General features: G+C 62.0%; 4 protein-coding genes across 4 annotated transcripts; all 4 read left to right on the top strand.

The window, feature by feature from the left end:
* Positions 1-324: 324 nt before the first annotated feature.
* BDZ90DRAFT_259687 (hypothetical protein) lies at positions 325-3984 on the top strand (the record flags this gene model as incomplete). The annotated part of the gene is made up of 1 exon (XM_025508184.1): positions 325-3984. One exon carries the CDS (start codon positions 325-327, stop codon positions 3982-3984), a length of 3660 nt encoding a protein of 1219 aa, XP_025363270.1.
* A 401-nt stretch (positions 3985-4385) lies between these two features.
* On the top strand, positions 4386-6647 carry BDZ90DRAFT_231627 (acid protease). The gene has a single exon (XM_025505935.1). The coding sequence runs from the start codon at positions 4493-4495 to the stop codon at positions 6560-6562; it is 2070 nt and encodes a 689-aa protein (XP_025363269.1). The 5' UTR covers positions 4386-4492; the 3' UTR covers positions 6563-6647.
* A 404-nt stretch (positions 6648-7051) lies between these two features.
* On the top strand, positions 7052-8300 carry BDZ90DRAFT_259685 (mitochondrial carrier; the record flags this gene model as incomplete). The annotated part of the gene is made up of 4 exons (XM_025508183.1): positions 7052-7168; positions 7276-7428; positions 7503-7624; positions 7715-8300. 4 exons carry the CDS (start codon positions 7052-7054, stop codon positions 8298-8300), a joined length of 978 nt encoding a protein of 325 aa, XP_025363268.1.
* A 1142-nt stretch (positions 8301-9442) lies between these two features.
* BDZ90DRAFT_274287 (hypothetical protein) lies at positions 9443-12399 on the top strand (the record flags this gene model as incomplete). Its single annotated transcript, XM_025508831.1, has 4 exons — positions 9443-9570; positions 9606-9903; positions 9950-11014; positions 11107-12399. The coding sequence occupies 4 exons, from the start codon at positions 9443-9445 to the stop codon at positions 12067-12069; spliced, it is 2454 nt and encodes an 817-aa protein (XP_025363267.1). The 3' UTR covers positions 12070-12399.
* Between the last annotated feature and the right edge of the window lie 606 nt (positions 12400-13005).

Genomic DNA, 13005 nt, shown 5'->3' with positions numbered 1-13005 from the left:
CCCCCAGTGCTTTGCTGCCACTACCACTAATTCGATCCCACCTCGTCCATCCTCTCCCGCTCCTGCTCCCGCCCTCTACCTGCGGCCACTCGCACATTAGCCAGAGCAATCCTCTCGCCACCAACGCCGTCCCTCTCGTTCCTGGGCTACCCTCACGGACGGCGCCATCGCCGACACGCCGTCGCCGACTCGTCGTTAGCGCCGACCACCTCGTCGTCAATCAACGGCACGTCTGCTTCCCACTCACCACCACGATCTCCGGGTGAAGGGCACACTTAGTGAAGGCTGGTAGTCAGCCGTATCTCCTCGCCTCTCTTCTTCATCATGGATGGCACATCGACGGCAGACGAGGCGGCTGCGACTGCCTTGCACCACCACCGCTCCTCTAGCATGGCTTCGACGAGCGGTAATGCGGCGGCGGAGGCTTCCTCATCCTCCTCGTCGGCCAGGCGTCTCAGCAACGCTCCACAGCATCACGAGCATCCCTCTCCACCATCCCATAGCCACCTCAGCCATCACCATCATCATCACGAGCATACACGCCACGCAGAGTCCTGCTTCACGGCCGACCCTCTACCGGACGACATCAGAGACCATCGACGCTCCCCTTCCAGCTCCAGCTCGAGCTCCGGAGCTAGAGTCTCTGCTGCTGAGCAATGCGAGGGAGCAACCTCGTCCCCCGCGGCAGCTGTCGTGGACCCTCCTTTGCCGCAACGACGAGCGAGTGGGAGCGGGGCATCATCGACGACGACGTCGTCGCAGCCGCACACGCAAAGCTACGGTTCCAATGAAGTTGGAGATGAACGTGGAGCTCGGGCAGAGCAATCGAGGCTCGAGAGCAACTATGCTGCGACCTCGTCGTCGTCGTCGGGCGAGCAAGGGTCAGCGGCACTTGTGGAGGCGGGACCATCGGCTTCGGCCTCAGCTACGACCGCTTCTTCTCCACCGTGGCCATCACGACCGCTCTGCCGTACTCAAAGCCATGACGCTTCAGAGCGCAGCACGGTCCAGACGGAGGACAGGCCGGACAATTCAGACGTCATGACCGTCGCTGGACCTTCGTGCCCGAGACCTATCAAGGCGATGCCTGGCAGTGCAGCATCTACGCCTCCTGATGCGCCGGTTTGGGGAACACCGCTAAGGCGCCACGGTCAGCTGTACGGCAAGAGGAGCAGCAGTCGCGGTAGTCGAGGATCACCACGTAGAGTGAGATGGGAGGATGTCAAGATTGACAGGCCGTTGAGTAGAAGTCCGCGCGCACCTTGCGATGATGAAGAGGAAAGGCGAAGGAAGTCTTCCTTGTCATTGTCCACGCGCGAGGCCAAGGGACAGGAAGGCTTCCAGCTTCAGCCTGCACCGCAGCCAAAGAGGCGAAGGGTGTCGCAGGAGGGCAGCTCGGAGGATCAGGCATCGAGAGGGACAGGCGTCGATGAGCAGCAGCCAAGGGTTCCACCTCTGCCCTCACTATCACGCGCTACCCTGCCTCCAGCGTCAGTCGCGGGCGCACCCGCCGCAGCTCAACCCTCTACGTCGTCGATATCACCACCATGGCCACGCACCCCAGCGCAAAATCTCTTCCACATGGCCGCAGCAGTACAGCAAGCCTTTAGCGCGCTGCGTTTGCCCGCTCCTTCGCCTGTGACGGCACCTACGCCGACCCGACCTCAAGCCACGGTGTCCGTTCAGCAAGTAGCGCTCCGCATGCCCCGTCTCACCCGCTCCCACTCCTTGCCCAACCTGCGCGCCTGCACGCACGGAGACCCCTCGCAACCCTCGATTCACCACCTCGCCCTCCCAGCGAATGCGATCGCCTTTCTTCAGTCAGCGTATCGGGCTAGCGGCTTGCCCACGCGGGATGCGGCGGGAAATACGCCCGCCTTCTACGCTGCGTTGCGTCACTCGCTACATCGCGCTGGTCGTCTGCCTACTCACGCCGCGCAAGAAGCGACTCCGGTGCCGCTCAGTATTCCACCGACCCTCCCACCCATCACCCGCTCCACGCTCCGGGAACTAGACATGGGCGAGATACTCAAAAATCCGCAGCTGAGGCACGACGTCGTCTTCGACTCGAACGTGTCCTTTCGCCCCAACTGGGATGGCGAGCGGGGCAGGAAGAAGCGAGAGGCGTGCGAGCGCTACTGGGTTGCTGTGGGGCGCGAGGTCGAGCTTGGGTGTACGTGTACGAGCTTTGAAGAGGTGCAAGAAGGAGAGGGGAGGCTGGTGCCTTGCGGCTGCGTAGGTAGGGGAGACCCAGCAAGGGGCATGGGTAGGAACGTGATGCCCTCGCGCCTGCCGCACCTGATCGCGGAGCTGCGGGCTATCTGCCTCTCCATTCTGCCTCCGGCATCGGCGTACGGAGCAGCCGCGCGCGCAACCGTGGCGGGCGCAACGAGTCGCGGGTCGTACAGTGCCGCTCGCGCAGGAATCGCTCACCTGGCTTCGATGCGCAGCGCGGTCAGCTCGCACCAATCGGTCCTCAACGCCACCCTCGACCCTTCCCTCATCTCTCAACAGCGTGAGCACGGCGTCCTCGATGCGACCGCCATGCTACGGGTGGTGGTGGACATTCTCCAGCAACACTGCTCCCCAGCACGCGAGTCCAACGTGCGCACCCTCGTCTCTCACCTCGAGGCAGGCCAAGTCGTCCTTGCTCTGCGTTCCTGCTTCGAGCTCTTGGAGCTGATGAAGCTCGATCTCGCCAATCATCAGCTGCGCGCTGCTCGACCGCTGATTGTGGCCGGCGCTGTAGACTTTGAGAGCCAGTGGTTCCGGCAGTCTGTGGAGCAAGGGGTCGTGAGCGTGGAGAAGACGGCAAGCTGGTGGGGTAAGGCGTGGAAGAGTGCGGCTGAGACGGCCAGCCCTACGGTGGACAGGGCCTTTATCCTCGGAATGATGGACCTCATCATGGAGACGCCCCAAGCCGACTTGCTCAGCAGTGCGGCGCGAGCTGCTCTTCCGCTTCCCCTGGTCTCGTCTACCGTCTCCAGCTCCTGGCTCAACCACACGCTCGCGCCCTCCTATCCCGAGACGTTCCAATTCGACGCTTACCGCCTCTGGGTCATCAACAACGACCTCGTCGACCTCGTCGTGGTGCAAATGCTCCTCCTTCTCTTCAGCCAACTGGCCTGCTCCGGCACCAGCGATGTCAACTTGCTCGCAGCTCGTGGCAGGGCGAGTGCGCTGGCTCAACAGCAGGCGAGTAGCGTCAAGGACGAGCTGTGGGTTCTCCTCAACGAAGCACGCGAGACGCCTCGCGCTGCTGGCTCTTTCAAGCTGCGCGACCCGGCATGGAAGGCCAAGGTCAAGGATTTGCTCTTACACGTTGCGGCGCGAGCGGCAAGAGTGTGGGCTGAGGCTACGGGACGCGATGCTGCTCCGCCATCGACGGGCACGCAAGCGATGCTCGAGTCTTGGCTCGAGACTACGCTCCAGCCTGGCTCGACCATGTCTACGCTCTGCTACACGAGGGTTGGGCTGGTGATCGCAAAGGCGCTGCGTGATAAGCTGGCAGAGGCGGGAGCGCAGGGCGTGGCGTCTTGGCTCGGCGCTGCGATGCCTGCAATGGCGTGCGCGGATAGCGCGGCTGGCACAGCCAGGGGCGGTACGATTCTCCAGTCGGTCTCGCGCGCTCTATCGCAGTCAAACGTCAACCGTAGCAGGGGTCGAGACGAGGCTGCGGGCGAGGACCAGTCTGACAGGGCGAGGAAGTCACCGCGTAGGGAAGAGCGGGAGCAGCGTACTCAAGATGCCACGACTTCATCGCAGGCTGCCACTGTCGCTGTGTCTGGTCAAGCTGCAGCGCCTCTCACCGCGACCGCCACTCCCTCTACCACGACACTCGAAGCTTACATCGACTCGCTCGGTCTGAGCGCTATCCGTGCGGAGCTCATCCAGCTGACGACCCGGATCTCGGCCGTCGCTGCACTGAACTATCGCACCTTCTATCACTTGTACGGCGGAATGGTGGGGGCGAGGCAGGGATAGGGTAGTGGCGTGCTAATACCGTAGCTGGGAGGATGTGATCGCGACTCTCCCTTCTTGCCGCGCCCACCTCTCTAGGGCCGCGAGTCTGCGCTGCGGTCTTTTTTTTCTCTCCAACACGCCTTCCTCATTCGCGTTGCCTCTTCGTCTTCTCTTCGTCTTCATCATTGTATTCCTTCCAGCATCACCTCTTTCAATCATCACCACCATGACTCCAAGCTCTCCTCGACTCGCGCCAAGTGTTTTACCCCTCGCCGCCGCGGGAAGGGCGGGAGGGCGGGAGAGTGGAAGGCCAGGCGGCGGAATCGCAGCGCGGAACCCCGGGTGGGCGGGTGGCGATTCGATTGACCCCGGGATTGACGACTGCAAGGCTCTGCAGGAGGCGGCGCCCCGAAGCGCGAGAGCAAGACGGCGGCGAGGGACGGAGGGAGGGACCAAGAGTCGTCGAGCTTTCTTTTGATCCTCCTCATCTCACCTCATACCACGCCCACGCCCACGCACGCTCACTATCATGACGGCTCACGCTGAGCCATATGAGCGGCCGAGCAAGCTACTAAGGCGCAGGAAGTCGGGCGATCTAGCCGGTCGAGCCCCACCTGCTACTTCTGCCTCGTCGTCGTCATCATCATCAGCAACCGCATCCTCTTCATCAGCAGCTGCGTCAGCCGCATCGTCAAGCCCGTCGGGCGCCACACTCCCCCGCTCACCCAACATCATCCCCCTCAATTATGGCTTCTCCGACGGGCAGCTAGTCTACTCTGCGCCCCTCACCTTGGGCTCCAACACGACGCTCAACGTTCTCGTGGACACGGGGTCCGCCGACCTCTGGGTGGCAGACACTCGCTGTCGCTCCGACTCGTGTCAAGGGACCTCGAACGGTAACGAGGTGCAGCGCTACGATGTGCGTGCATCGGGGGCAGTCAGTACGGGGAAGAGCTGGAATATCAGCTACGTAAACGGTGGCGCCGAGGGGGACGTTTGGACGCAGGACGTGCAACTGGGCAAGGCGCAGGTCAAGGGTCAAGCATTTGGAGCTGCGACGGATGTGGATAATGAGCAGCTGGCTAGCATGAATGTGTCGGGCATACTGGGGTTGAGCTTGACGAGTAACTCGGTGATAGGGGCGGGCGAGAACAACTCTCTGCCCACACCGTCGATTACGGGCGACGTCTTGGCAGGGTTATGGGCGGACGCAGACACTGGCACGCGGATGTTTGGTGTGGGATTGCAGCGCCTGCCATCAGACGGCGGTGGGCGAACGGCTACGTCGTCCCTCTCGCTGCTCGGCGTGGATCCAGCATACGTTTCCTCATCCTCGCGCATCCCCCTCACGCAAGTAGTCCCTGACGCCAACGGCCTAGCCCACCATTGGAAGCTCTACCTCACCGACATCTCCGCCAACAATGGCTCAGCGACGTTTCGCATCCCTACGTCCTTCCCCGGTCAGACGACGCTATACCCAACTGTGGTCCTGGATACGGCTGCCCCGCTCAACTACGCCCCGGCGGCGCTGCTCAACGCCATCTACGGGACCTACGTCGATCCATCGACGGGACAGAGGCTGGGTCCCTCGGATTCGGGCATCTATTACACGCCCTGCACCCTCCCGCTCAATCTCACTCTGAGCGTGGGCGGGATTTCGGTGCCTATCCACCCGCTCGACGCCAGCCTTGCGCAAGACACGCCCGACACATCAGGGGCCGCCACATCCGGCTGCATCGGCTCCTTCCAGTCGCTCGATGCCGGCTCGCCAGCCGGGGCGGACGTGGTACTCGGTGCCCCCTTTCTACGCAGCGCCTACTCGGTCTACACGTGCGATGGTGTACTGCAAGGCGCGCCAGCAGCAGCAGCGGGAGACTCTGGCTGCTTGAATCCGCAGGTCGGCTTGTTCCCCACGACGACAAACCTCACGGAGGCCTTCGATGAGTTCCATCAGGTGCGCGTGGAGGGCAAGAGCTTGGGCAGCAACGCGCAGTACGGCATCAATACGTCCAACGACAGCGGCGGGCTGAGCACAGGGGGCAAGATCGCCATTGGGGTCGTGGTGGCCTTTTTGGGGATGATGCTACTGTTCGGCCTGCTAGCATGGTACGCGCGACGCCGTGCGAGGAGGAGCGGGGCTGATGGCGGCTACACGCGTGAGAAGGAGGGCGGAGACGCTGGCGCTACGGACGAGACGCACAGCGACTCGGCGAGTCACAAGGCTGCCGTGGCTGCTCTGTCTGCCAAAGAGCAAGCACGACTGCGTGAGGCGGCTCTCTTGCATGGCTACTTTGCAGACGACATCGTGCCGGAGGGGAGCGAACAACAGCAGGAGCCACGTTGGGGCACCGATTCGACTACGCAGTCGTTTGCTGCGGGCGCGGGCACGAATACGGCGGAGTGGGACACGAGCTCGCGTGGTTACGTGGATGCGCGGCGCGTAAGGAGACAGTACCTCGCTCGTCATCCCAGCTTGATCGAGTTGCAGGAGCGCAAGCGTGGAGAGGAGGTCGGTGAGCAGACGATGGCCGAGGAAGCGGACAGGACGAGCACGAGCTCGCAGCAGAGGCTGGTGCGCACGCCGAGCGGGCGCATTTGATTTTTCTTTGTACATTATTGCGAGCGGCCCCGCCCGCTTCATCTACCCTTTATGACTCTACGACAAATGAAGTCTTTGATACCACTTCCACCCTCGTCTCGCAACGGCCTTGAACGTCCGAATAGCTGCGATGCCAATCGTGAGGCTTGCAGCTTGCGCTGGGCGGCTGCACAGAGCCGGCATGCAGGGGCGTACGGGCGTGCGGGCATTTGAGCTGTGCGGGCACAACTCTCCACCCGGCGTTCAAGAATCCAACGACGTCACTCGCGGGTAGGGCGGCGGGCGGGAACGCAGCGTGAGATGGGCGGGGAGGAAGGTCCGGACCTGAGGGTGTATCTTGACGCTCATCCTCTCAATTCGATAAGAAGAGAAAGAAGAAGAAAGGGCATCGAGGCGTCTCTTCATCATCCTCATCCTCATCGCCAGGTAGTTCAATCCTCTCGCCCTCGCCCTCGCCGTCGCACGCTCTGTCCCCCTTCCGCCGCAATCATGTCCTCCCCCTCGTCCTCCTCTGCGGGCTTCGTCCCCACATTCACCATGGGCGACTATGGACGCTTCTTGGCCGCTGGAGGTCTTTGCGCGACGATCACGCATGGAGCGATGACTGTGAGTGGGGCGTAGGGCGTAGGGCGTGGGGAATGGCCGGAACTTGCCTGCTCACACCTCGTCCGTCCCATTCGCACACGCGCTCGCGCTCGCGCTCGCTCTCGCAGCCCTTCGACGTCGTCAAGACGAACTTGCAGTTCCTGCCAAAGGGATCGCCCGACGCAAGCATGCTGCGCATGACGCGCAAGATCATAGCGACGGATGGAACCGCGGGCCTGTTTCGTGGGTTTGCTCCAACTGCGATGGGCTATCTCATTCAGGTGAGTCGGCGGCGCGGTGGAGACAGACGGCTCAGCCATGCTGTGCTGACGCCGCCTCTTGCCTCTGATGATAGGGTGGTGCAAAATACGCAGGATTCGAGGCCTTCAAACGACAGTTCGCTCTAGCTGCTGGCAGCAAGGAGGAGGCGCAAAAGCATCGCCTCGCCATCTACTTCACCGCAGCTGCGGCCGCCGAGTAAGTGCTTGTGTGCCGTCAGCCATGGCGGCGCAGTCTTTTTGCTGACCTCTGTCGCCGTGTCGTCGTCGTCGTCGTCTTCTCCCGCAGGTTCATCGCCACGACCCTCCTCACGCCGTTGGAGGCAGCTCGCATCCGTCTCGTCTCGTCCAAGGACTACGCCAACGGCCTCGTAGGCGCCCTAGGACGCATGACCAGCGAAGGAGGCGTTGGACAGCTCTACGCAGGATATGCGCCCATCCTCTGCAAGCAGATCCCCTTCTCCATCGCCCAATTCGCCGTCAACGAGAGCCTACACGAGTTTGTCAACACCAACCAGACGCTGCGCAAGCTCAGCAAGGACGGCGGCAAAGCCGGCGAAGTCTCCGTCCAGCTCGGCTGCGGCATGGGAGCAGGAGCAGCAGCGGCCGTCGTCAGCCATCCGGCCGACTTTCTCCTCTCCAAGATCAACCAGGGAAACGGCGGAAAGGGCGGGTCAGCTATGAGCAAGCTCCTCACCCTCGCGGGCGAGGCGGGCATCTTTGGCGTCTGGCAGGGTTTGGGCGCCAGAGTCATCATGACTGCAGGCCTCATCTCTGCGCAGTTTGCGATCTACGGCCAGATCAAATCTGCTCTTGGAGCTCCCAATGGAGTGGACATTGCAAAGGCCGATGGGGATGCGGAGAAGAGCGGTTGAGCTGCTCAGGGCGCAGCGGAATTTGGTCAGCACCCAGACGCTCACGCACGAAGACATGTACAGTATTAGGGCGATGCGATTGGGGCGATGCGATTGGGGCGATGCGATTGGGGCGATGCGATTGGGACGATGCGATTGGGACGATGCGATTGGGACGATGCGAATAGCACTCATATCCACGATTGTCGAGACCGCCCGTCTTAACCTTCTCGTCGCCATTGCTGGCCGCACTCTTTCCCTTCGGCGCAGGCCGTCCTTGCCGTCAATCGCTGGCGGTGCAACATAGACCTCGATAATGCGCTCCAAGGGAACTCTGCCTTGAGCTTTGGAGCTGGAGCTGGCTGACGTCAATGGCAGCAGGATGGCCAATGAGGCTAGGTCATGTCCAGAGTACGGTCGGGCATTAAGATGAGTCGATACTCGACAGTTCTCCGTTCAGCGCAAAAGCCTAACATGCCGGTGGTGGCTGCTCATAGAGCTGAACGTGGTTGCTCATTGCCTTTTGCTGAACATTAGGGGGGGGGATGAAGCGACGCTGAGTGGATTGGAGGACCAAAGGTGAAATCCAGAAACGACAACGACCTTGCTGCGACCGTGCGCGGGCCTCGACTCAACTTGGTCCCTTGCTGCGCCGGATTTCGACTTTTTCCTTTCCTCCGTAGCTTTGTCCTCATTTAGTCGCTCTCGCACAGTGGACCTCTGCCAATCGTGAGCAGACTGCACCCCGCCTCTTCATTCTCGTGCGTACGCACGGGCCATGACTGGGCTTCCGTCCCGGCGGCAACCGCAGACTCCACGTGGTCTTGCGCGTCCTTTGTCCCACTCTCCGCTTTGTCCCACTTTCTGGTCCGCCGAGCGCTCCGCCCCATCCATCCTCTCGATCCATCACTCCATCCTCCTCCTCCTCATCATCATCATCAGCGCATCGCTCCACGATGTCGCACCTTGCCTACGATGCTGCCAGCATGGTCGCACACCATCTGGCAGCTAGGCAGTAGCCTTATTGCTACGATCTGCTGAGGCTACACGCTGAGCACCACCGTGATTAGCTTTGCTGACACGGTGCGGCCAGGCTAAGCCGTCGCGCGGCCGCTCGTCACACGGCTGTGTCTCCAGCTCTGCGCAATGCCTGAGCCCGCAAGATGTCGTCCAATGCCGCTCGCAAATACCACGAGTCGTACGTCTTCAAGGCCCAGCAGGACAAGCTCATGAGCAAGCAGCCAAGGCACGCCTCGGAGACCAAGATCGTCGATGGCGTCCAACGCTCCAAGTTACGTCACTCGCATCCTTCTGGCATCGCACTAGCACGGGCGACTTTTCCAACATCGACCGCTCGCAGCACGAAGCAGTCGAGACTCTTCCGGCCGACGTCAAGAAGGCTTACAAGGTGCAGAAGCGCAAAGACAGGCGCTCCACCGAGAAGGGCAAGAAGGGCAGCAAGTCCGGCAGGAAGGGGAAGAAGGTTGCCAAAGGGCCCGAGCGCAAGGCGACACCCAGCGAGTACACGGCGGAGGACGTGGTGTCAGCCAAGCAACTGCCCAAGGACGCCAACGGACAACCAATCTACCCTCGCTTCCTTCGTGGCCAGCCGTTCTTGGACAATGTCCCGGCCTCATCGTCCTGCTGGCAGCGCACTACGCTCTTCCCAGGCAGTCGCCTCGCGCTCATCGACGACGTCTGATATCAACCCAGCGGCGTGGCAGCGAGGCGTGGACGGTGCCTCACCAATGGCGCGCAAGATCTGGGCCCTGCTGGACAGCGGCGACATGGATACGGTTCGCTCGGCCAAGTTCTGGCTCGACAACTTCAACCTCTCCATCAACAGCACCCTCGACAAGGACGGCCGTCCTTCTCGCATCCCAGGCGCAGGCGTCTACCTCGGCATGGGGATCAAAAATGGCCGCCTTGCATTCATCTACGTCGGCAGGTCCGGCTCCATCTTCTACCGCTTCGTGGACCATCTAGCACAGGCATTTTTCAACTCCTCCCGCGGCGCAAAGATCTACGGCGCCATTCGTGCGAGCGGCTCGGGCATCTTCTTTCCCCTCTTCGAGGACTCGTCGCCGCAACGCTACCAGCCTCAGGCTTGGGAGGACCGAGCGATTATCGAAGGCCTGTGGGCTCATCCGCTTGGCTTCGTGCAGGAGAAGGAGGCGCTCCTCGAGGCTCGTCGTACCTTTGGCCTGCCTGACATCGGAGACGAGGTGCTGGGCTGCAACCGCACCAGGTGCTTCGAGAAGCCGGAGACCTATGCGCGCAAGTACTCCGGGATGGTGCGAGGGGACGAGGTATTGTTCCACCTCGACCGCCTGAATAAGATGCGCCGACTGTGCATCACCGCCACCGCCTTCGGAGAGGGCCTCAATCGCGCTCGCCATCGCGCTCGCCTCGACAGTGCCGGTGATGCGTTCCTCGATACCCTCAAGCCGCTGATGTCGGGGAGCAGCGGCTTGCCCATCAAGATACCCTCGTTCAGCAGATTATACCTCTTCTTCGGCATCTCTATACCCAAGATCGACGCCGTGGCAATGCAGGAGGAGGACCGGACGTCGGAGGAGTGGTGGCTCGTCGTCGAGAGCGGGGGCAACAGCTCTATGCCCAGCCTCACCACGCCGGATCGAGCGCTCTTCCGTGGCCTTGCTCTCGTCGCCATCCGATGCCGCGACGTCAAGCGCGTCGTCATCCGCTGGCCGCGAGCGCCGACGTCTCCCTACGTTCGCCTGGCGTGGAACTGATTTTCCCTCTGGCGCGCGATGCTGCCGATCGTCTCGCCGCTCACTCCGCCGCCGTCGCCGCCATCATCAAGGCACGCAAGCCAGGGTACTCGGCGCTAACCATGCCTGGCAAGCTGGCAACCGATGGCCTGCTCTTCGCAAGCGGCAAGGGGGAGATGCGCCTATACAATCGTCTGGTCTACGTGGTGACCAAGAACGAGCAAGAGGCATTCCGCCGCAAGATGGGCCTCCGCAAGTACCACGACCGGCATGCATCTGCGCCTCTTCGCTTCGGTCCTGGTCGCTTGATCGAGTCTCTCCCTGTGGGGGACGTCTGGACCCGCTTGAAGGGCAGATGGGAGCGCGACCGCGTCGAGGGCAAGATGCAGCACGTCGTCAAGATCTCGTCGGAGCTGCAGGTCTACCAGGCCGGTGGCGACGCGAACGATGCTGCGCGCAATGGGGACAACGCTGGGTGCGACGGGGACGACGGCGGGGTGGATGAGGAAGAGGATGCGAGGAGCGAAGAGGCAGGGGATGACGATGTGGCGATGGCAGAAGCGGGCAACGTTGTCGGCGGCGTTTGGAGCTTCAGGGCAGAGAGCAATGACGTGCCGCACGCTTGCATAGTGCCCGGCAGCATCTGGTCGCCTCCTGGGGACGGGCATTGCGGATACCACGTATTCGCAGACGCCGAGGGGATGGACGTCGAGGGGTTCAGAGAGGACATGTTCTTCAGCCTCGATCCCTCCGACCCCGACCTCAATGCCAGGCAGAGGCGGATCTTCCCGGGCGGCAAGCCTCCGACAGGTGTCCTTCGAGAGCGCTTCTACCAGCGCTGCAAACCCGACCACTGGATGCAGACGGGCGAGCTCATCCAGGCTGCTCGCATTATTCGCCGCAGGACCGTCTTCGTCGACGCCAACAACCTCGGCAACTCGTTCCGCATCGAGCACCCTGGATCGACGGACGACGCGATCGGCATCCTCTTGAGCGGGACACGCTTCTACGGCTTCACACCCGTAGACGACGACGGCGGCCTCCTCCCGCCTTAGCTGCCCGTCTGAGGTGGCCTCGTTGCGCTTCTTTCCCCGTCGCTAGCATCTCGTCACGGACACTTTGGCTCGCAATCGCAGCGCTCGTTGCTCCCTTCGCCGTCACCAACATCTCGTCACGCATACGGCATCTGATCATCTTCCCCTGACGCCCAGTCTAAACGGTATCGCGGAACCCACCCACCTCGACCGCGAGAGAATCGCCCATCTGATGGCCATCGACGTCAACTTCCTCAAATTGGATGTTGGTCAATACCGTTGACGAACCTAGGCTGTGGCCTCGACGTGCGCAATATACCATCTTCTAGTCAATCAATACCAGTTCCATCATTCTCTCGATTTGTGGCTGGGTCATGTCGTTGTTCACCATTCTCCATCTCGCGTCCCGTGCCTCGCTACGTCCCTCTCGCCCCACGTCTCTACTCCTCAGTCCCCTCCTCATCTCCCCTCTCGGTCTCCTTCATGCCAACCCTTGCACCAACGGCAGCAAGCACCCACGTGCGTATGCCAGAGTGATTGAGATGCACTTGCTTTGCAACGAGGGAACTGCATCGCACGGCCGACGCAGATATTTTGCTCGCCATCGATGACAAGGCCGAGTTGGCAGACAGGGTAAGCAGTCGGGAACGCGCAGTTGACGTGGGCGGTAGAGTCACAGGCACGAGGAGTGCGGCGAGCAGAGGCGCAGGGAAGGTCACGCGCGCAGCATTGATGAGAGAATGACGTGATCGTTCGCGATGAAGGAAGGAGTGAGTCGAGACAGATGAGGACCAGCCTCGGGTTGACATGTCTGGACGCCTCTGCCATTCGCTGAGCAAAGCAAGCTCGACAAGCTAGCCCGACGTTGCTGCTCACCGCCGCCGTTGCTGCGGCCCGTCGTGGCCTGCCAACCGGCCAATGCTCCGTCTACTTGCAGCCAATACGCGACTCGCCGCT

Source organism: Jaminaea rosea (genome assembly GCF_003144245.1).
Source record: "Jaminaea rosea strain MCA 5214 unplaced genomic scaffold BDZ90scaffold_4, whole genome shotgun sequence".
Lineage (NCBI taxonomy): Eukaryota > Fungi > Basidiomycota > Exobasidiomycetes > Microstromatales > Jaminaea > Jaminaea rosea.
The sequence above is the reverse complement of the archived record's forward strand: the minus strand, read 5'-3'. Positions and strand labels throughout refer to the sequence as shown.

Coding starts and splice junctions, on each gene's coding strand:
- BDZ90DRAFT_231627 (XM_025505935.1), top strand. CDS start 4,493: ATGACGGCTCACGCTGAGCCATATGAGCGGCCGAGCAAGCTACTAAGG.